Below are 22,121 nucleotides of genomic sequence, written 5' to 3' on the forward strand. Positions count from 1 at the left end.
TGGGGAGTATGAGTAAGTAGTGTTAAAGTTATAAGTGTTAAAATATTTAGTTCTATATTGTGCCGTCGTATACTGTGGTAACTTGAGGTATAGCGCAATACATGCCGTATCTGACTGGCTAATGGCTGTCTTAACAAAATGCATATGGCAGCCATGTCGTTTTCAGCACACTTTCGCTACAATTTGCGTTCTGTGTTTCGCTGCATTCTGGGTTGTAAGTAATGCAGTACTTTTTAGGTTCTACTGTGGTATTCCGTACACTTTTTTCTTAAGAATTAAATATGTCAAAAATTGAAAATAAACCATAGTGGACAATATTTGTAAAATAGAGTGTAGTAAAATGTAAGTTTAATTTTTTAACATATATATATATATATATATATATATATATATATATATATATATATATATATATATATATATATATTTATATATATTTATTTATATATATATACACATATATATATTTTTTCTAAGCACAAATTTACTTTGTAGATTTTTTTAAATATATAGAAACTTTATAATAATTTTCCCTACCTATTACCACATTAATAAAGGGATAATAGGTAGAGGAAAACATAATAAATATAAATCATAATACCTATTTATATTTAAGGGCGTAATGCAGAACACAGAACTTAAAAACAACATGGCTGCCTTTAACTTTTCTAAAGGCAGTCATTAGCCAAAAAAATAATGCCTTTTCACTGCTATGTACCACTGAAATTTCGCAAAATTTTGTGTAAAATTACCACGACAACAGATAAATGCCTTATAACCTAACCTAACAAGTTACCTGTAGTACCTAAAAGGATCATCTGCACACCATGTATATTAGTACCAAATTTCAAGGAAATCCATTCAGCCGTGCTCGTTCTATATCTTATACAAAAACCTATGGAAATGCATTGGAGGAAAAATAAGTTTTGGGAACCCTCCTTTTATCTTCGCACCCCCTTGCCCAATCACCACAAAACTTACCATCATGCGCCAATGTAGAAAAAGATATAGGTCTGGAAAGTTGTATGGAGAGTTGTGGGCAAAGCAAACAAAATATGGAGGAATTCCTATACCTGGGAATCCTAACTATAACTATAGAGTGGCTACTACAACTTAATCCCTCTTAAAAGGGCCTAACAAGGATGATCAAAGTGCAGATTTACCACCCAGGTTTGTAAAGGGGTAACATAACAACCCTGCCTACTACAGTAATCTGTGAGATTCTATGTAGTATCTCCCTGCAAGCTTTAACACACTGTAACAAACAATCCACACTTAAATGATCTGCTTTAAAATATGCTTTTTACAGTAAACATGTCAGCCCTTCTGCATTTGTTGTAAATTTAAATAATGTATAAGGCCCACAGCCTTGCTCATTTGGTGTTTTACCATAGCCATCTTAGTTGTGCTGTATTAATCATAAGCTTTTCCACAGGGCAAAAAGTCCAATGTAAGCACTTTCAGTGGACGCACACAATGTTTGCTCCATCAAATGTTTTAATAAAAAAATCAACATGTGGTTGTGGCCAAAGACCTATCAAAGCTGTTTCTATGTTAAACACATAAGGTGAAGCTAAGCACAAAGAGCAACAGAGCAATTTAATTCAGAACACATTACTGTAAAATTATACCAGAGAAACTGCACTAAGCATTAACATTGCAAACTACTAGCATTATACGTTTCAACACATTTTTCTACGATCATACAAAATAACTGTACATTTAAGAAAGCTAATGTTCAATCCCTTTGTTCTTACTTCTTTGTTTCTTTTTAGCCTTTATAAAATAAAGAAACATTAATAGCTCCTCGTTTACAATGCATTTAAACACATACAGATCTATCAACTAATTTATTTACAACGAGAAGAAATAAGCATTTACGTGTTAAATATTAAAGGGTCAATGTTTACACACTGGTGACTAGCAATAGTTTGAAAAAGATTTCGATTTTTTTTATGTTAGAAATATGCAAGACTAAACAAGGTTAAAATAAGTGAAGTGGATAATTTAAAAGGTATGTTAGTAAACATGTATTAAAAGGAAATATTCTAACGACCCACTACAAAGCTACAGCTCAATAAAAACAGGTCTTCTAAGGCATCCTAGATCACAGAGTTTTCCTAACATGAGATCATAAAACTTGGGGCTAGAGGTACGAAGCATTTTTGCAGTGGCTAACAGCCCGATTCACAGAATTGAGCCATTTCCGACTGCAAAAAGGCATTTTGGTGTGTATTAATCCCAAACTGTGATTCAGTAACATTTACCGAATTGCAATTTGGAATTGCGAATACATAGTGATTTGGTATTTGGAAGGGGTGTCCTCAGGGCGTCCCTTCCAAATACCGAATCAGCCTGGCATGTATAAATATTTTGCGACCAAAATGCGGTCGCAAAACATTTGCATTTTGCCACCAAATCAAAGTTGGTGATAACACATTCCATTTTTGGGAAGGGATCCTTAGTGGTCCCATGGCCCACGGCCGACTCTTACCAAAAAATAAAAAACTTATAATTTTTTTATTTTTAGATGCATCTCATTTTCCTTTAAGGAAAACGGCCTGCATTTAAAATAAGATGATTGCTTTAGTTAAAAGCAATCACAGACATGGTGGTCTGCTGACCCCAGCAGGCCGCCATCCCAGTAATGGCAGAGAATCCTAGTGGGTCACAAATTGCAACCTACCTCATTAATATTCAGGCGGTAGGTCCATTTGCGACCCACAGTGAATTTCTATCTAGGGAATAGGGGTAGATAACCCCTTTACACATTAGTAATAGCGATTACCAAATAGCGTATCGTAAAATAACCGCTATAAGGTACTCGCTATTACTACTGTTTGTACATCTAGCCCTTGGTCCTGTAACTATTAATCTTCACAGACTCGGTTTAGTTCACGCTGTATTCATATTGGCCGTGCCTTAGCAGAACGCATGTTCCCGAGCAGATAGGAATGTTCCTCTGCGTCTATACACCAACAGTCAAAATATTCTGCGGCCATGTTCTTCAGATCTCCTCATCTCCATGGACGAGGCCGCTGCAGTCTGTAAAGGACTCTAAATCTCCTGGGTTAGTAAATAAGAAGCTGCCGGAAGTCCTAGTGCACACAGAATTACTGTTTGCACCATCAATGTGTCCTGGCTACACTTTTCAGATGTTGAGACGTTTCTGCGATGATTTACACCTTCGGTCATATTGTGCATCATGGGAAATTCCCAGTGTTTGTTTGACAACATTCCATTTCTGTAAGCCTTTCTGGAATATCAAGAGGTCAATTCGTTCTTCTTAGCTTTCAGTCTTCTTAGTTCTAAACGAAGCTTGTGAACGTTAAGATCTTTGACAAAGCCACCAATGCTCGAAGTTGACTGCTCCTTTTCATTCAAAATGTCTGTATGTTTTGATGGCTCATTAAGGCCAAGCGATGGTTCTTGGTCTGATGTCATCTGTTGACTGCTAGTATTGGGTGCCCCTGACAAAGTCCCAGTAGTTGAATTATTTTCTGTACAAGACACATGTTCTACAGGCAGGCCAGTTATGTCTTGTAAACCTGGAGGAATAGATTCGCTAGTACAACCAGATACAGGATCTGGGGCTTCCTCTTCAATGCATTTAGTGAGCCCTTTTGCTATAAAGCCACCAAAACTGCTTGCCTTTTTAAACGATGCCATGCCATCTGTTACTTTAGCTGGGGAAGTCTCACTTGGATGTTTCTGTTGAGTAGCAGATATTTTTTGTTGACTATTATCGTTCAAGTTTCTTGATCTACGTTTCTGATTAGAAAAAGTTAGACTAGATGGAAGAAGAGAGTGTCTGCCTATTAAACTATCCACCCAGTTTGTGGAAAGTCCTTTCTTGCAACTCTTGTTTGACACTGAAGAAGGATCTTCTGCAGGTTCGTTGCCCTCACATGATAGACTCGAATGGATGTCCCCTTGTGGACTGACTGCACTGTTGATTAGCTTGTCTTCCTCAATATCTGATGGCTGAGCTCCTTCAGCAATCGTAGGTGGGCAAGTGCTATGGTTTTCGTCTGCGTCAGCTGCTGAAGCCATTGGGTTTGGGGGTTCTCCCTCTACAGACATAATAGAGCTTTCAGACTCTGGGCATTTGTTTGCTACCATGTCTGTTGGTGACGTTTCCCCTTGTAACGGATTTTGCAATGAAGAAGCAGTTGATTTTTCTTGTGGCTGCTGTGCACCCTTCTCTGAAGCGTCATCCTTTCGTATCACCTGGGCATTTTCCAGTGGTCTTCCTGCAGAATCAACATGAATTTCTACAAGAGTCAGGGTTATCATGGCATCAGCCGCCAAATCTTTGAAGCCAAAAATGCTTTTCTCCTTACCACTGGTGGCAACTGAGGACACAACTGATGGTGCACCAGAAATATCCACTTTGTGAAGAGCAGTAGGTGCGACCCTGTGCCCTGCACTGTCACAACTTAGAGGAGAACTTGAAGGAGCAGAGCTAAGTGGGAAGGTTTCTGTATTTCCAAGTTCCATTTGTTCTTTTGTTTTGCTGGCAGATTGGAGGTTCTTTTCCCAGCAAACAATATGAATTTCTGAAGGTGGAACTTTGCACATCTGCTGGTAACAACAATAAGGACCTTTTAGATCATCACATTCCAGCCAAGAACCTGAGAAAGAAAGAATGTATAAATTAGTTCATATTCTGTTATTTGATTGTAATGCAGCACATGATTAGTGGGCTTCTGTTCCTACATATTTATGTTGACTTTTGTCGATTACAAGTACTATATCAAAATCTATACCCCAAAGTGACAGTTTCGTATTTTATTTATCTAGGTTTCAAAGTTGCAGCAAACTGACAATCCAACCCGCTTGCACCATGAACCCGCATGAAAAAATAGTTTTAAAGCCTTTAACAGGATGAAATACCGCACGAAAAATGTCACCAAGATGGTAAGCAATGTGTTATTCAGGACAAAGATAAGAATAGGTTTTTGAAATCATTACATAACTGCCATAAATCGAGAATGTTTTCTCTAGAGTATGGAAGGTGGATAAATATATATCACATTTTCAATGAGACAGAAAATGGGCCAGAAGGGCCTGAATATTGAAATCAAGAAGAGTTAAATGTGAGATCTGGTGATGTTTTACGACTTGGCGATAAAATTCTTCACTTTTGTTTTGCATTTTTTGTATATACATTACAGTTCCCGAAACTGTGAGGTAAACTGTACTTAGGGGTCGATTAGGATGGCGGACGGACTTGCGTCCGTCCGCCACCCCTGAGTAGGAGTGACCGTCTGCATGGGCAGCGGCGGTCCCTCCATGGCAATTAGGATGTGACCGCCACCCTGGCGGTCACATCCTGTATGTTTTACATTGCGGCGGGTGCTGCTTGAAGCAGCACCCGCCGCAATGTAAAAAATGAAAGCAGTGCATTTGCATGCACAAAGCGGCAGGCACCGCACGGTGCCTGCCGCTTCGTGCACGCAAAGGCAGGGGGGTACCATAGGTACCCCCCATGTGCACCCCCCACGCAACCTTCACCCAGGGGGCCCACAACGGGCCCCCAAAGTGAATGTCCGTATGCTTTTCCACAGCGGAAAAGCCGCCGCGGAAAAGCATTACTTTCCCTACATCCTAATATTGCTGGCGGTGTCTGATAGACACCGCCAGCCATGCTAGTGCTTTTCCGCCGTGGTCGCCTTCCGACCGCGGCGAAAAAGTGGAGGACAGATCGTGAGACCCACCAGCCATCCTAATTTGGCGGTGGGTCTTTCAGGCCTCCTCGGCGGATTCCCCGCATACTCCGGGCCGGCGGTGGCTTCCGCCGGCCCGGAGTATGCGGGGAATCCGCCATCATAATGACACCCTAAATGTCAAAGTTATAAGATCAAAAAAACAAATTTTATATTTTTTGTCTTGTCAACGATCAAAAACGGGTGTTGTGGATGAGGGGGAAATTGACCCCTCCGCGTAGCCTTCAGTGGTGTAAGGCAAAATGATTGCACCCCCCAGAAAGTGCAAGGAGCAGGGTTGAGACCCGTTCTTGGGCCCATTTGCCAATTAAGAGCAGGGCGCAGGAGCGGTTGCCGGCTGAGCCGCCACTCTTGGAACACAACATGCTGAAGGCCATGGAGGAGCGAGCCGGGGCCATCTGTGACCTGTCCCTGGGTCCTGTCCCAACTGGGAACATGGCGTGGGAGCAGGGACCTGCTTCTCGGTGGCCTGCAGCAATGTGAGGGCCATGGAGGATCAAGTCACCTGATATTCACCCCTGTGCTCTGTCCCAACATTGAAAATCGGCGAAGGGGCGTGTGGCGGTTACTTTTTTAGCCCACTCACCCCTGAACACAATGATAGGGCACATGGACGCATGCAGCTCCAGCCACTGGGCTGCAAAGATGAGGAGAACAATGAGGGCATGTAAAGTAGGCAGAGGGCAAACAGAGGTACTGCACGAGTTGTGTGGACCACAGACAAGAGGTTGCACAACCAGGGCACAACATCACACAGACTGCAGAAAGGTGGGAGGACACCACCATACAGCACCTTCGTAGGCCAATACTACCACATAAATACACACAATCATATGACAACACACCTTTCGTCATACTTGCACACTATTCACATAATGTGGCAATACAGCCATCATAATCCAATTAATTTACTGTACATTGACACCACGGAAAATATTTGGGAAAGGTGAGGTAAACCATTTTACGTATGCCTGCTTTGAGTATCAATTGTGAATGTTCAGACAGTACCTTGGTGTTCTCTTTTTTATCTTTTACCAGCAAGTGGTTTACTTTTTTACAGCTATATGCAGCAATGCACACACACCAACATAGAAATAGATTTTGCTTTTGGAAGACACCGTCTTTGTTTTCATTCAGTGTCCTCTAAATTCCGCGTATGCTCCCAGGCCAAGGGCTTACACTAATTTAGTTACCCCATCATGTATTCTTCTACAATCTTATAGACATAATCATTGATTCTCTCAAACACATCTCCATTAGGAGTTCTCAATAATGTGGATGGTAGTAAAATGGGCTATCTGGAGAATGATGGCACACTAGCCTTCAAAACCGCAGGTGACATTATCAAAACATTCTAGAATTTCTATTATTGGTGTCTTTTAATGATGCAGGGCTGGGCAAAGAGAACCGTTTGTTTTTTCTTCACCAGTGATTTATTGAAAGTAAACTTATTTAAGAGGAGTCGTGACACAAAGTAAAGGTATTTTGCTTTACAAAATTGCATTTGCAACAAAAATGAAGTGGAAAAAATTAAATTTTAAGAAAATAAAGGTAGCAGGGTATGTTTATAATAAATTAAAAAGTCAAAAATTTCTCAAGAAAGGGTTCTAACTTCATCTCATGTCCTAATCCCACCTAACATATCATCTACTCGCCCCACGCACATTTCAGATAAAGGATCAAACAGCGCACATTTTTACAGTGATTTGTCTGCTAATAGCATGTTGATCATCATGTATTTGAGAGTGATTTTAAAAGGTATAACTGAACAAACTTCAATGTTTGAAATGTTAAATATGTTCACAGTGGTCAAGTTGCCCTGGGCCTTGTCCAATTTCTTCCGCCTTTCCTGCAATGTTAGCCTTTGTGTTTGGCAAACAATGCAAGTATGGGCTCAAAAATCCCAACACATTCGGTACTTCTGGCTAAAAAGCAAGGGCTGGCTGAAGGTACCAAACATGACATGGTGCCAACTGGGTATGATAATGTGAAAAAAAGAAAGACAAGAGTCATCATCAATTGTTCTCAAATGCTTGCACACCATTTATAATTGTTCACACTTTTTGGCCTCTTTGCTTTCAGTGTATCATTAGTTTTAACACGTGACATTTATTATCAGAAAAATGAACACAGAACATTGTTTTTAAGACGGTTATTTGAAAATGGCCCTCTATCCTGCGACTCCACAATAAATGTCAGGCATGCTTTATTTTGCAATGTGTATATTATATGGTAATTGGAAAAACGCTACTAAATACCAGTTAGGTCTATATTTGTTACATGTTGTACCCTTAAATCCCCAATGCAATTATTCAGCTTGCTTGCAGTATTTAACATTTTATGTGACAAAAATATGGTTATCATTTGAGGATCAGATCACATTTTTTAATCCACTCATGCACTAGTGAGGGAAGCACGAATAAGTGGTTTACCATACATAATTACCACTGAGGAAGTTCGGCCCCACTTTCCCTTAAAAAAACATTTTGAGATTTGCATATAACCTTTCACCCCGTGGACAGAATTGCACAAAAATCGACAATATACTTACACAGTTAGGGAAGTTTCTGCACGCCAAGTTGCATGAAGATCCGTCCACAGGTAACAAGGTTAACAGGGGTGAAAAAGGAAGTGTATTTCCATGAAACTACCAACAGAACTTTTGCTCACATCTACAACTCAATTAGCTGAACGGATTCACAACAACTTGGCATGAAAGTAGAACTTTACTCAGTTTGTCATCCTGTTGTGGACTGGTGTAAATCCACTCCGCCGTTTTTAAGATACAAGTGGTTAAATTAACAGAGCAACCTATTTTCAATATCTCTGCTATTTTAATACGGTCAACCACATTGTATTTTTCCAAAATGTTACTGGCTGGATTATTGCTGAAGTTTGTTTTAAAAAGGGAAAGTAGGAAGGGCACACCACAAAGTAGCTGCATAATAGCAGAGTCTATTCAAATTAATATCCAGTAGATCAAGTTCGAAATCCAGGAGAAGACCATATATGATTCTAAAAAAATTCTTTATTTCATATCATAAGAGGATGGAAAGTACAACCAACGTGTGTCGTCTCAGAGAGAAAACAGGACTTTTTCGGGACTAAATTAACATTTTCAAAATCAATCAATTTTCACAATTTCAAATACTTCCAATGACATTTCATAAATCCAGCAGTTCCCTGTCTAAATTTCGAACTACTGGTGTCCCGATCAGATCAAAATAAGTTACCTGCTAAAGAACGTGGTGGTCTTTCTTTTGCCTCTTTGGCGATGCGATCTTGCAGGTTCCCACAGGCCAACAAGGATGGGATTTTAAGCAGGACCACCACTGAAACTGCGTCATTGTGACAAGTACCAGAGCAGCCCAACTGCAATCAACGTCCCACTCACCCACCTTCACTAAGCAAGGGATACTCACCCTACTATTTAGAATAGTATTGTCCTCTACATGCTACAGACATTGTTCATTATGTTTGCCCACTTCCATACAAAAAGCTTCCTTGACTTGTCTAAACAAAATTCGAATGACAACACGGTCACCTCCATCTACAACAAAAAAAGGCTACACCGCACTTCTGACAGTGATCGGTAACAGTACTCTGTTATTTAAGCTCTCAGTAACAACAAATAGCAGATACCTCAAAATTAAAATAGATTAAGAAATTTTAGAAAACCTAGAAAAAATAAATGTAAGAAAAAACAGTGGTGATCAGTGACAGTGGCGGCCCTCATTATTTTGAAATGGTGCCGCTCCATGGTTGGGATTGTACAGATCCTGGTGCACGAGCATTCACAACCTTTTCAAAGAAGTTGGCACCTGTGTACCTGTCTAGAGCATAGTTAATTAGGCATTGGCTGGGCTGCTTCAGATAGCAATTGCCTACTAAGTAATGGCTAAATCTCGGTGCATGATAATGCAAATAATCCACACAAACGGAAGGTCTCCAAGTGACAGCAGCGGGACTTCCAGGATGCTAAGGTAGAATATCACCTAAGTGAGAATAGTGTCAGGACCTCCATATTTACTATTTCATCTACAAAACATTTCTCCTGGTAAGTTAACACCTAATTTCAAAGATCTGTCAGCGACTAGCATGTCACTGGTGTCTTAACTGTACAGGTTCTGAGAGGGATGAAAGCTTCTGGTAGTCTGCATCACTGGTACTGTTGTGCAGGGAATGGGAGATTGCACTTGTTGGGTTCACAGAGTAAAGTTTACTATTGCCATGGTGTCCCAGTTGTGTGAGGAAGAAAAGCTTGCACTGCTGCTGCCCATATTTACCTGCCCTATAATAGAGGAAGTTTGCACTGCTGCCACCCTAGTTGTACTTGTCCTGTGAAGTAGGAACACTTGCACTGTTTATGCCAAAGGTGTACATGTTTTATGATAAAGTGGTGTTTCTACTGCTGTTGCTCCATGTTATTAAAAACAAAGGATACAATGAATGTACATACATAGATGCCCTATGTATCAGTAGCTGTTTCACAATATTTGATGTGTGATAGTCGTAGTGCTGAGGAAGGAATCTGACCTGTATGGACAATATGTGAGCACAAAAACATGTCTTATTGCACAAGTTGGAATCCAAATTACTGGGTCCTGAGACCTAGCTCATATTGTGGTAACTGACCTAAATGATCAGTGAAACCTTACAAGAAAGAAAATGTTCTTTCTAGTGTCCCCTCACTCACCGGGGTTGCCCCACGGTGACATGCTTCATCATTGGGGCCATCCCAGTTCTCTACGAAAAGGGGCGTGCTACGACTCACGAACTACGTAGGAGCACTTTAAAGTGAAAGACTATGTGTGGTGCAAAAAAGTGGTGGAGTGGGTGTAAGTGAGGTAAAAATACCGTGCTTAGAGGGCCTCAACAGATTTATTATGCTCCTAGGCAGGTATATTAAAAGTGGGGTGAATATCACTGTTAGCCAACCTATAATGAGGATTGGTTCAGTGAAAGGTCAACATGTTTCATGCTACCCCTAGCATTTCTTCAGGACCATGCCGGGACCAGCCCTGCATTTGCCACTCCTATGTCCCTAGTTAGGGAGTGATAGATTAAGAAAAACACTTATTAACAAAGGCATGCGTTTGTATTAGAAATACATACGTTTGTACTGATTTCAGATGCTGTAAAGAGAAAGCACACCATTAGTAGCATTCATACCTTCCCAGAGGGAAGGGTCACATAGTGTACCTTCATGCCGCACTCATCCAATGCTATGGTGGATGGTTGCACCCTATTGGTGCGTGCAGGCTCACATCCCAAGTGTTGGACGTTAACTGTGCTAAGTGATTGTGAATTCACACATAAAAACAAGACAGGACTTAATGTGACCAAAACGATAGACACGAAAAACATATGATAGGTACAGCGGTAAAGTAAGACTCTCAATATTTACTTTGTATTGTGCTTAATAGCACTTCATGGTCTCTCAGGGGATTCGATTTCACCTTATGGACACACTGCTGTTGGTCCGTGAGGGAGTAAAAAAAAAGGGAGATCGGTAAATATCAGTTCGCAAACTGGCTGTCGGTATTAGCACAGGCGCGAAATGATCGTTCGTCCGATATCACATGGTTCTGTGAGGAAAGGTTACTTACTTCCTAGTTGGTGAAAGCGCTCGGTTATACCTATTATCAGCCACCCCGGGACCGTATCTTACTCGTGTGCTGCTCCGGTGAGATTAAGTAGAAAGAGGCTTCCGTGTTCCTCCTAAACCACTAGACCGAGCGGTTGCGGCGGCCATATTGGGAGTATGCAATTCTATGGTACAATAAAGGATATTGACAGATCAAGATGGTTCTACTAGGGCGAGTGATGCGTGCAACATGGGGAAACTATCTGATGCGATACTTGTTCAAAAGAATGTAAACAGAGAAATAGGACCTCATATTTACATGATAATGAGGAACTGAGTTGAGATTTTAGTCAGTAATAGTGGCTCTAACAAGATAATCTATACTAAATGGTAAATAATCGTCAAAAAGTTATTTTTAAGGATTTTTCAAAGCTGCTGAAGAATCCCCACAGGTAATTGGTCATATTCAGTGGGCAGCCACTAATAAGAGTTAGTAAATGCCAAAAAAAGCACTGTATATCAAGACTTAATAAAACTATTGTAAGTAAAGTTACAATTGAGGCTGCAACATTCATAATGACCTTTCTTATCCTTCTTTGGGTAGTGGTATACAGGTCACAATGCACTGTGGTTAATATGCATTGATATTGGTGCCATGTTCACCGAAGGGTCATAGATTAAAAAAGGTGCCTCAAGTGTGCAAAAAAAACAAGCTAATTTCAGTTTCTGAAAGCGCACCACGGAATGTCGTCATTGAGTCCCTAGATGTCCGTACGAAGTTTGAACACCCATCGTTGTTCACGCTCATGCTCATGGAGTATTCTTTCTTGATTTTCTTTAGTTTTTACAACTTCCAGGACAACCCATGTCAGATCGTTGGGTGTATGGTTCTTTTCAATATAATGATTCGTCATGCGTGTTGTCGCTTGTTTACACCGGATGTTGCTCCTGTGTTCAACTATTCGGGTGCTGATCTTACGTGTGGTCATTTCAATATAGTGTAAGTTGCAAATGCAAGTGATCAAGTACACATCTCCACTAATATTACAATTGGACAGCTGTTTTAGCTGCCAAGTAACGTTGTTATTAAAGGTGACCGTCTTTGTGGTTGATGTTAAATGACACACACTACAGTTGTTGCAAGGGTAGTGGCCAGTTGGTAAGGGTTGAAATCTGATAGTGGTGTTTGTTGGTTTAGGACAAGTATAGACCAAGTGGTCTCTCAGGTTCATCCCTCGGCGATGGCTGAACATTGGCATGGGTATGTTGAGGTCTCCACTGTTGACAATCGGCCAATGTTATTTTACTATTTTAGTCACTTGATCCGACACTTTGTTGAATGTTGTAATGCAAATGGGTCTTATGTTCTCAGTGACATTTTTTACTTTTGGTTCCAAAAGTGCATCTCTGTGATTATTTCCAGCCCTCTTTTTGGCATTCTTCATTAGTTTGTTTGGGTAGTTTCTTTCTTTCAATTTCAACCTCAGGTCTTCTGCTTGTATAAGGTAGTCCTGTTTGTTTGTGCAGTTGTGTGGGGTCAAAAATGTCACTGAGAACATAAGACCCATTTGCACTATAACAGTTTAACAAAGGTTATAACTTCACCCAAACTAGGAAACTCATAACTAGGAATCTGCACAGCCAGTCACAGCAGTACTGTTGAATCCTTTATGGGTTTCCGGAGTAACATGCTTCAAGATTCTGCTATCTTTCAGAATCCCGATCCAAATAACTGTAAATGGAAATGTAATGTAAATGTAAATTGATACTTGTATAGCGCACTACTCACCCGCAAGGGTCCCAAGGCGCTTGAACGAATACCGCTGTGGAACCCATCCTGGCTTTCCCTGTGAGGTGTCCACTCCTGGGCACCCCCAAGGTGGAGGCCAGGCATCCTTAGCGTTGTGGGGGCCGTTGTGGAGATTAAGCAAGCTATTGCCCAGAGTTGCAGAGTGGGACTCCATGATTAGAATAGGCACCGAGGCGAGAATTATCAGGTCCATGGAATTTTTGAGCCCAAGACCCGCCGAGGCGAGGAATTGAACCATGGTACCGGGCTAGATCTCTGCATCAGGGTCTTCCGCTCTAACCATTGAGCCACACTTCTCCAATAACTGATTAACCTATAACTGACTAACCTATCCACCACTTAAAATTTACTTGCATGTTTCACTATACTAATTCAACACTAATCCTCTATGGGTCCCGGAGTAGCCTGCTACTCGGCGATAAAGTGCTTTGACGCCTCGTTTGGGGTAGTAGCTCTATATAAATGCAATTACAATACAATATGTTGAACCCAATAATGAAGCAAACCACGTTAGATAGGCGAGAGTCCATCTTACTATATGAGTACATGAATATATGGTAATTCTAGAAGAGGTTGTGCTATTTCTCCGTACTCCTTGTGTGTGTATGTCTGTTTAATGAGAATGGACAGAAATCCAGTAACTCCTCTCACTCCTTCTTTAGTGTGTTGGGCTTGTCGATGTGAGAGACTTATGTGATGTTCCTTCAGCTAACTGTTAGTCATTCTTGGTATTCGGGAAGGTTAAACTGTTGCTATAAATGTTTTGTCTTTATTGCATTTTGAAGCCTGGTATAAAAGTTTCCAATAAAAAAAGGGCAAAACAAATATCATTGTCTATGCTTGTATTAATGCATGATGTGAATGAAAGAGCCCTCCAAAAATTGGGAACAGAGTTTATTTTATGTTTTGTGTGAAACAAGCAGCTTTTGAAATGGACTAGACAACTTAGCAAAACATAGCGAACAAGTGGTTCTATAGCAAGTATAACAGCTTCAGTCAATTCTGGCTTTTTTAGCCAACAACCTTTTTCATTCTGGAGTTTTGAGCAAATAATGAAACAGTTAAAAAGCAAAACAAGAAACCCCACAATGCAACTTGTTGTTGCCTGAAATGTCAGGAATGGAGGATGATATCATATGTCGTAGTACCCCTGGGTAGACTTGTGAAATGCATAATAAAATTCAGCTTCTGGCTCGCTGCTTTGTTTCTTGTAGGCAGTGACGGGTTAAACAGCCAAGCAGGTGAGTGAGCAGAGAGAGCCTTCCAAATACAGATGCAAGCCTTTCACTACCAACGGCAAAAACATTAGCACTGCATTGAGAACTGACGTGCAAAAATTAGATTACGAAACACAAGCAGCAGCAGTACGATCTGTCAGAAGAAACACCGAGGAAGAAAAAACAATGCGGGGAAAAGTTTTCCCCGCAGGGAATTACAACACGGCCGTTACAACAACCACGTTGTAACCACGCATACCATTACTCCGCAAGTGGGAACAAAGACTTGCGGAAGGGGCAGAAGGTGTTGGATTTAAAATCCAACACCTTCCCTACTGTCCGCACAGGCTGGAGTTGGAATAGTAAATATACTATTCCAACATCCAGCGCCCCCCTCCGCAAGTCATTGTTACGACTTGCGGGGTAATGGTATGCATGATTACAACGCGGTCGTTGTAACGACCTTGTTGTAATTCCCTGCGGGGGAAAATAATGTCTGAAAAAGAGGTATATTCATGTGCAGGCACCTAGTTTCCTGACCGCATCTCCAGCCTACTGGTCGGTATGATTAAGGAGGACCACTTGCAACACCACTATCATGCGTCCTGTGTTGTATGTTAAAAAGATGCTGCACATAGGCCCTGCTGGTGATCAACGATCTCACAGCTGATGTTATAAGTGAAGTCCTCAATTATGTCACTTATGTCATTAATGAGGTCATGTGTGATGTCATACACAGTGAGAGGGAGTGGCCTGAGTTGTGGCTAAAGTAGTAATGCTAGTGGTGATGGCAGCAAGCTTACTCATGATGTTGTGCATGATATCATGTGTTAAAGGTGTTAGTCATATTTTATATGGCGGTCGCACTGGGCAGCTATGGTTAGCTCTACGTTGCCATAGGAACTGACTTTTTTGGTTTTCTAAAAACTTCGGCACAATTTGATGAATATTCATGAAACTCTCCACAAACTTGCTCTTATTTGCCTAGCCGGGTGAGTAGTGCGCTATACAAATGACGTGATTGATTAATTGATAGTTTCTTCATGGAAACTATCAGTGTGATCTGTCATGCGGGGGGGGGGGGCAGAGAAGAGGGAAGGAGGGGGTTCCAAAATGCACAAACCTCATGCATTTTTCATAGACTATTTAAGACAGCACTACCGCAAAAACCGCTGAAAGGAATTACACAAGATTTAGTAGAAAGGTAGATCTTTGTCCAGAAAGCGTGCTTTTTGTGAATGGTGTAAATCAATTTAGTTTTTTTTTTCTTCAATTAAGGAAAAAAAATATTTGTATATCTGGACGGTTAGGTTCTTGGGACTCTTGCAAGAGTCCTGCAAACTCAACTTTAAAACAAGCGTTGGCAAAGCCATTAGGTCTCGCCTATGCAAAAGCTGTTGGCTTTGCTAATATGTTTTAGCATGTTGTACACCAGTGTGTCTGCTGTTCAGCCTGGCTAAAAGATAGTGCGGTAAAGGAGAGTGGCGTGGAGTGGAGTAGAGTGGAATGGCATGGAGTGTCATAGAGAGAGTAAAGAGTTGTGGAGTGGTCCTTAGCAGAGTGGAGTGGTGTAGAGGGTGTTGTGTAGTGTGTTGTAGAGTAGGGTAAAGTGGCATAGAGTGGAGTAAAGTGGCATAAAGGGAGTTACACAGAAATTTGTGGAGTCGAGTGTTGTACGGTGGAGTGGTATAGAGTGTCATAGTGCGTCACAGTGCGGAGCATCATAAACTAGAGTACCGCTCCTAATTCTCCTGGTCATGGATCCCCAATTACTATTGATAAATTATTTCAACAACATCAAGGGCCTGAAATGTGGTCATTTTACTTTTAAAACAGCAGCTTATGTGGACAATATCCACATTTTTACGGAAACACCTGAAGTTCCAATACCGGCAATAGTAACAATTACTAACACATTTTCTGCCTTTTCCAGTTGCACCTTGAAAAAGGATAAAACAGAAATCTACCTCTCGAGGTACATTGTAACCCTTCCTGTGTTGGGAAGTCAAATTTCGAATTACAATATAAATGTATTAAATAATTGGGAATTTGGTTCCGTAACAGTCTGACGGAATCCATATCCCAGAATGAGCTTAAGATTCTTGATAAAGTTAGACTATTAATAGCCAAGTCTCCCAAATGTATTTCTTGGTGGTGCCGAGGACAAGCTCCGAAGATGATTGCAACTCCTTTAATTTAATCGAGTACGCTCCATATCCGTCTGTTCAAATCTTTCTCTGGTGCAATAGACAAGAAGGTGTAATATTTCATGTGGAGTAATAAGAAACCCAGAATGAGTCCTAAAAAGCTTAGGTCACCTATGAGAGAAGGCAGATGCAACTTGCTAAAATGGTCCCACTACCATCTGGTCTTCTTGGTGGCACAGGGCTCCCAATGGTTGGAATCAAACCTCTAGAATAAGCCAGTGTAGCTCGCGACTGAGTGTCATATTGCCAGCCCATTGCCTTGGTGGCAAGCCTAACTATTTTGCAGCATACATTTAGCCAATCTGATTCCATTTTCAGAGATACCATTAGAACTCTACTGAATGTGGACAAGTCTCTAGCCTCCAACATTAATAAATCGTACTCCATCTCTCTATGGAACAATAAGAAACTTCAACTGCCTATCTCTCCTACGGTGGGGCCAAATTGGGCTTCTGAAGGCATCGCTCTAGTGTCAGGCCTGCATGCAGGTAATGAACACCGAACCTTTGCAATACTTCACAGAAAGTACTACCTGTCCAACCTAGAGTTCTATAACTTCTTGAAAATTAATATGAAGATCTCTAAATTAGGCCCCTTGGAAAATGCAGCTTCTTTCCTTCCTTTAACATATTCAGTCAGAGGGCCACATAGCATCAAAGATTTACAAACTGTATCTGTAGTACTGATCAGCGACCCACCTTCAGTCTACATAGTAAATGGATCGCTGTACAAAGTACTGCCATCAGTTTGACTCCTGGGTTAAAATTAGTTCTAACATGATCTGGGTTAAACTTGCCCCTGCATTAGTACAAACAATTCTTTTTGCTGCACTCTCTCTTTACAGGATCCCAAGTAAACTTTCGAAACTAAAACTGAGGGACTCAGACTCTTGCTGGTCATACAAAACAGAGCGTGGCGACCCAGAACGGATGTATGATGTTAGCACCATACATTTACCACGCATACCATTACCACGCATTTTTTACAACGCAGGACCCTTTACAACGAATGGCTTTACAACGCATTACACTACAACGCAGATACTATTACAACGCATACCATTACAACGTAAGTATAGGTAAGTATATAATATTTTAAAATAATGTAACTAATAATTATTTAAATATTTTAATTAATTATATTAATTTTTATTTAAGAATTTGTAAATATATATGTTAAAAATACCCCTATACCCCAAATCCCAAACCTAGCCCTGAACCCTAAAAATACCCCTGTACCCCATAACTCAAACCTAGCCCTGAACCCTAAAAATACCCCTGTAACCCATAACCCAAACCTAGCCCTGAACCCTAAAAATACCCCTGTACCCCATAACCCAAACCCAGCCCTGAACTCACTGCATTGAGAACCGATGTGCAAAAATTAGATTATGCAACCCAAGCAGCAGCAGTACAATCTTGCAGAAGAAACACCGAGGAAGAAAAAACAATGTGCAGGGGTAAACAACGTTTACCACGAAAAACTTTCCCCGCAGGGAATTACAACATGGTTGTTACAACAACCGCGTTGTAACCACGCATACCATTACTCCGCAAGTGGGAACAAAGACTTGCGGAAGGGGCAGAAGGTGTTGGATTTAAAATCCAACACCTTCCCTACTGTCCGCACAGGCTGGAGTTGGAATAGTAAATTATACTATTCCAACATCCAGCGCCCCCCCCTCCGCAAGTCATTGTTACGACTTGCGGGGTAATGGTATGCATGATTACAACGCGGTCGTTGTAACGACCTTGTTGTAATTCCCTGCGGGGGAAAATAATGTCTGAAAAAGAGGTATATTCATGTGCAGGCACCTAGTTTCCTGACCGCATCTCCAGCCTACAGGTCGGTATGATTAAGGAGGACCACTTGCAACACCACTATCATGCGTCCTGTGTTGTATGTTAAAAAGATGCTGCACATAGGCCCTGCTGGTGATCAACGATCTCACAGCTGATGTTATAAGTGAAGTCCTCAATTATGTCACTTATGTCATTAATGAGGTCATGTGTGATGTCATACACAGTGAGAGGGAGTGGCCTGAGTTGTGGCTAAAGTAGTAATGCTAGTGGTGATGGCAGCAAGCTTACTCATGATGTTGTGCATGATATCATGTGTTAAAGGTGTTAGTCATATTTTATATGGCGGTCGCACTGGGCAGCTATGGTTAGCTCTACGTTGCCATAGGAACTGACCTTTTTGGTTTTCTAATAACTTCGGCACAATTTGATGAATATTCATGAAACTCTCCACAAACTTGCACTTATTTGCCTAGTTTCTTAATGGAAACTATCAGTATGATCTGTCATGCGGGGGGCGGGGGGGGCAGAGAAGAGGGAAGGAGGGGGTTCCAAAATGCACAAACCTCATGCATTTTTCATAGACTATTTAAGACAGCGCTACCGCAAAAACTGCTGAAAGGAATTACACAAAATTTAGTAGAAAGGTAGATCTTTGTCCAGAAAGCGTGCTTTTTGTGATTGGTGTAAATCAATTTAGTTTTCTTTTTCTTCAATTAAGGAAAAAAATATTTGTATATCTGGATGGTTAGGTTCTTGGGACTCTTGCAAGAGTCCTGCAAACTCAACTTTAAAACAAGCGTTGGCAAAGCCATTAGGTCTCGCCTATGCAAAAGCTGTTGGCTTTGCTAATATGTTTTAGCATGTTGCACACCAGTGTGTCTGCTGTTCAGCCTGGCTAAAAGATAGTGCGGTAAAGGAGAGTGGTGTGGAGTGGAGTGGAGTAGAGTGAAATGGCATGGAGTGTCGTAGAGAGAGTAAAGTTTTGTAGAGTGGAAGAGGCAGAGTTGTGGAGTGGTCCTTAGCAGAGTGGAGTGGTGTAGAGGGTGTTGTGTAGAGTGTTGTAGAGTAGGGTGAAGTGGCATAGAGTGGAGTAAAGTGGCATAAAGGGAGTTACACAGAAATTTGTGGAGTCGAGTGTTGTACGGTGGAGTGGTATAGAGTGGCATAGAGCATCACAGTGCGGAGCATCATAAACTAGAGTACCGCTCCTAATTCTCCTGGTCATGGATCCCCAATTACTATTGATAAATTATTTCAACAACATCAAGGTCCTGAAATGTGGTCATTTTACTTTTAAAACAGCAGCATATGTGGACAATATCCACATTTTTACGGAAACACCTGAAGTTCCAATACCTGAAATAGTAACAATTACTAACACATTTTCTGCCTTTTCCGGTTGCACCTTGAAATTGGATAAAACAGAAATCCTACCTCTCGAAGTACATTATAACCCTTCCTGTGTTGGGAAGTCAAATTTCGAATTACAATATAAATGTATTAAATAATTGGGAATTTGGTTCCGTAACAGTCTGACGGAATCCATATCCCAGAATGAGCTTAAGATTCTTGATAAAGTTAAAGACTATTAATAGCCAAGTCTCCAAAATGTATTTCTTGGTGGCGCCGAGGAGAAGCTCAGAAGATGATGGCGACCCCTTTAATTTAATCGAGTATGCTCCATATCCGCCTGTTCAAATCTTTCTTTGGTGCAATAGTCAAGAAGGTGTAATATTTCATGTGAAGTAATAAGAAACCCAGAATGAGTCCTAAAACGCTTAGGTCACCTATGAGAGAAGGCAGGTGCAACTTGCTAAACTGGTCCCACTACCATCTGGTCTTCTTGGTGGCACAGGGCTCCCAATGGTTGGAATCAAACCTCCACAATAAGCCAGTGTGGCTCGCAACTGTGTGTCATATTGCCAGCCCATTGCCTTGGTGGCAAGCCTAACTATTTTGCAACATACATTTAGCCAATCTGATTCCATTTTCAGAGATACCATTAGAACTCTACTGAATGTGGACAAGTCTCTAGCCTCCAACATGAATAAATCTTACTCCATCTCTCTATGGAACAATAAGAAACTTCAACTGCCTATCTCTCCGACGGTGGGGCCAAATTGGGCTTCTGAAGGCATCGCTCTAGTGTCAGGCCTGCATGCAGGTAATAAACCCCGAACCTTTGCAATGCTCCACAGAAAGTACTACCTGTCCAACCTAGAGTTCTATAACTTCTTGAAAATTAATACGAAGATCTCTAAATTAGGCCCCTTGGAAAATACAGCTGATCAGCGACCCACCTTCAGTCTACATAGTAAATGAGCTCGCTGTACAAAGCACTGCCATCGGAAGACTCCTGGGTTTTTTATTTATTTTATTTATTAAGAGTTTTGTATATCGTGAACAAGACCCTTGGGTATCAGAGCGCTTCACATTCCATGAGGTAGTTATAGCCCTGCATTGTTAAAATGAGTTGTAACATGCTCTAGGTTAAACTTGTCCCTGCATTAGTACAAAAAAATATTTTTGCTGCACTCTCACAGTCAATGAAGCCCGAGTTGGGGAGATGACTGATTCAGAAAGGGGAAGCTATCCCTTTGGGACAGCTTCCTCTTTGGGAAGCCTGTGGGGTGGTCTTGGGGAGTGCGGGGACGCCAGTGGGTCGGATCGATCTAGAGAACCAGCGCCTGCCCACCTTCATGTGTTCCCAAATGGGAAACATTTTTTCTTTTTAAAAATCAACTTGTGTCCCTTCACTATATACTGACTGCTTTTACAACAAGCATTGGCATAGCCAATAGGCCTCGCCTTTGGTACCTTTTAAGTGCTTAGCTATGCAGTCCGTATATACATGGCGTGGCTAATCGCAGACCAAAGAAAGGACAGGCTTTCACACTAATGGATGCTGAATTGTACGTTTATATTGTAAAGTTATGAAATATGTGTCAGTCACAGAGGCGTTGAAGACAAACGATTATTGCAGGTTTACTGTTTTTTCCTACCTCTGACGAATTTGTAAATCTTCCTGTAGTAATGAGGACTGAACAAAATACATTTTTTGTTGTTGCAAATAGTAGGGACCCTCCCCACCCCCGCCTGCTCACCCCAGAGCAACCGTGGCCTGGGGCATCGCTTACACCCGCTGGAGAGCTAGTCTGAGCAACGTGGCTATGGTCCCTGGCGAAGCCCCATCCCAAAAACATCTCCAAAAGTCACTGTTCCGAAGCGCCAACTGTGCACAACTGAAATGTGGAGTAAGAGATCAAGTAAGCAACTGGTCCAACCCCTGCAAAATTGCAGAATCCTTAAAAATTGAGGAAAGCACCCCCTTTGAGATCTATGAGACATTTGTGTCCTCTGTAACTAACTTCGTCTGAGATGCAAAGGGGACCCCGCCAACCATGAACGAATTCACCTCGCCTTAATATGACAAAAAGCATAACATAACAAATTAAAATAATATAACAAACATAGTATCTACCTGAAGCAGAAACGGAGAGTTAAAGACGACTGCAGCTCGCAACAACTTTATACCTATGACATAACATAACATGAAAAACTTACACCAAACTGAGCCTTCTAACTTCGGGGATCGGAGGACGAGTAAAGGAAAAGATTCCCCGCCATGCAGTAGCTTCTAAACTGCGGGTCGCAGGGTGTGCCGAGGCAACGGTCTTTACGGCAAGCAGGGCTGGATGCAAAGAGTCCGATGTTTGCCTAGATGCGCCTTTTACCTGTGTGGTCCTCTGGCTAGGCCTATCGACAACTC

At 41.4% G+C, this 22,121-nt stretch overlaps 1 protein-coding gene across 4 annotated transcripts in view; it reads right to left on the reverse strand.

Annotated features, from left to right (window-relative positions):
- Nucleotides 1–1,479: 1,479 nt before the first annotated feature.
- Nucleotides 1,480–22,121, reverse strand: part of USPL1 (ubiquitin specific peptidase like 1) — a 388,707-nt gene continuing 368,065 nt past the window's right edge. For all 4 annotated transcript variants that reach the window (XM_086935147.1, XM_086935148.1, XM_086935145.1 and 1 more), the window contains one exon: nucleotides 1,480–4,634. In XM_086935147.1, the coding sequence (XP_086791273.1) occupies nucleotides 3,265–4,634 (1,370 nt within the window). In that variant the 3' untranslated portion in view covers nucleotides 1,480–3,264. The remainder of the gene's footprint in view (nucleotides 4,635–22,121) is intronic.

This window comes from Lissotriton vulgaris, chromosome 8 (genome assembly GCF_964263255.1).
Source record: "Lissotriton vulgaris chromosome 8, aLisVul1.2, whole genome shotgun sequence".
NCBI lineage: Eukaryota > Metazoa > Chordata > Amphibia > Caudata > Salamandridae > Lissotriton > Lissotriton vulgaris.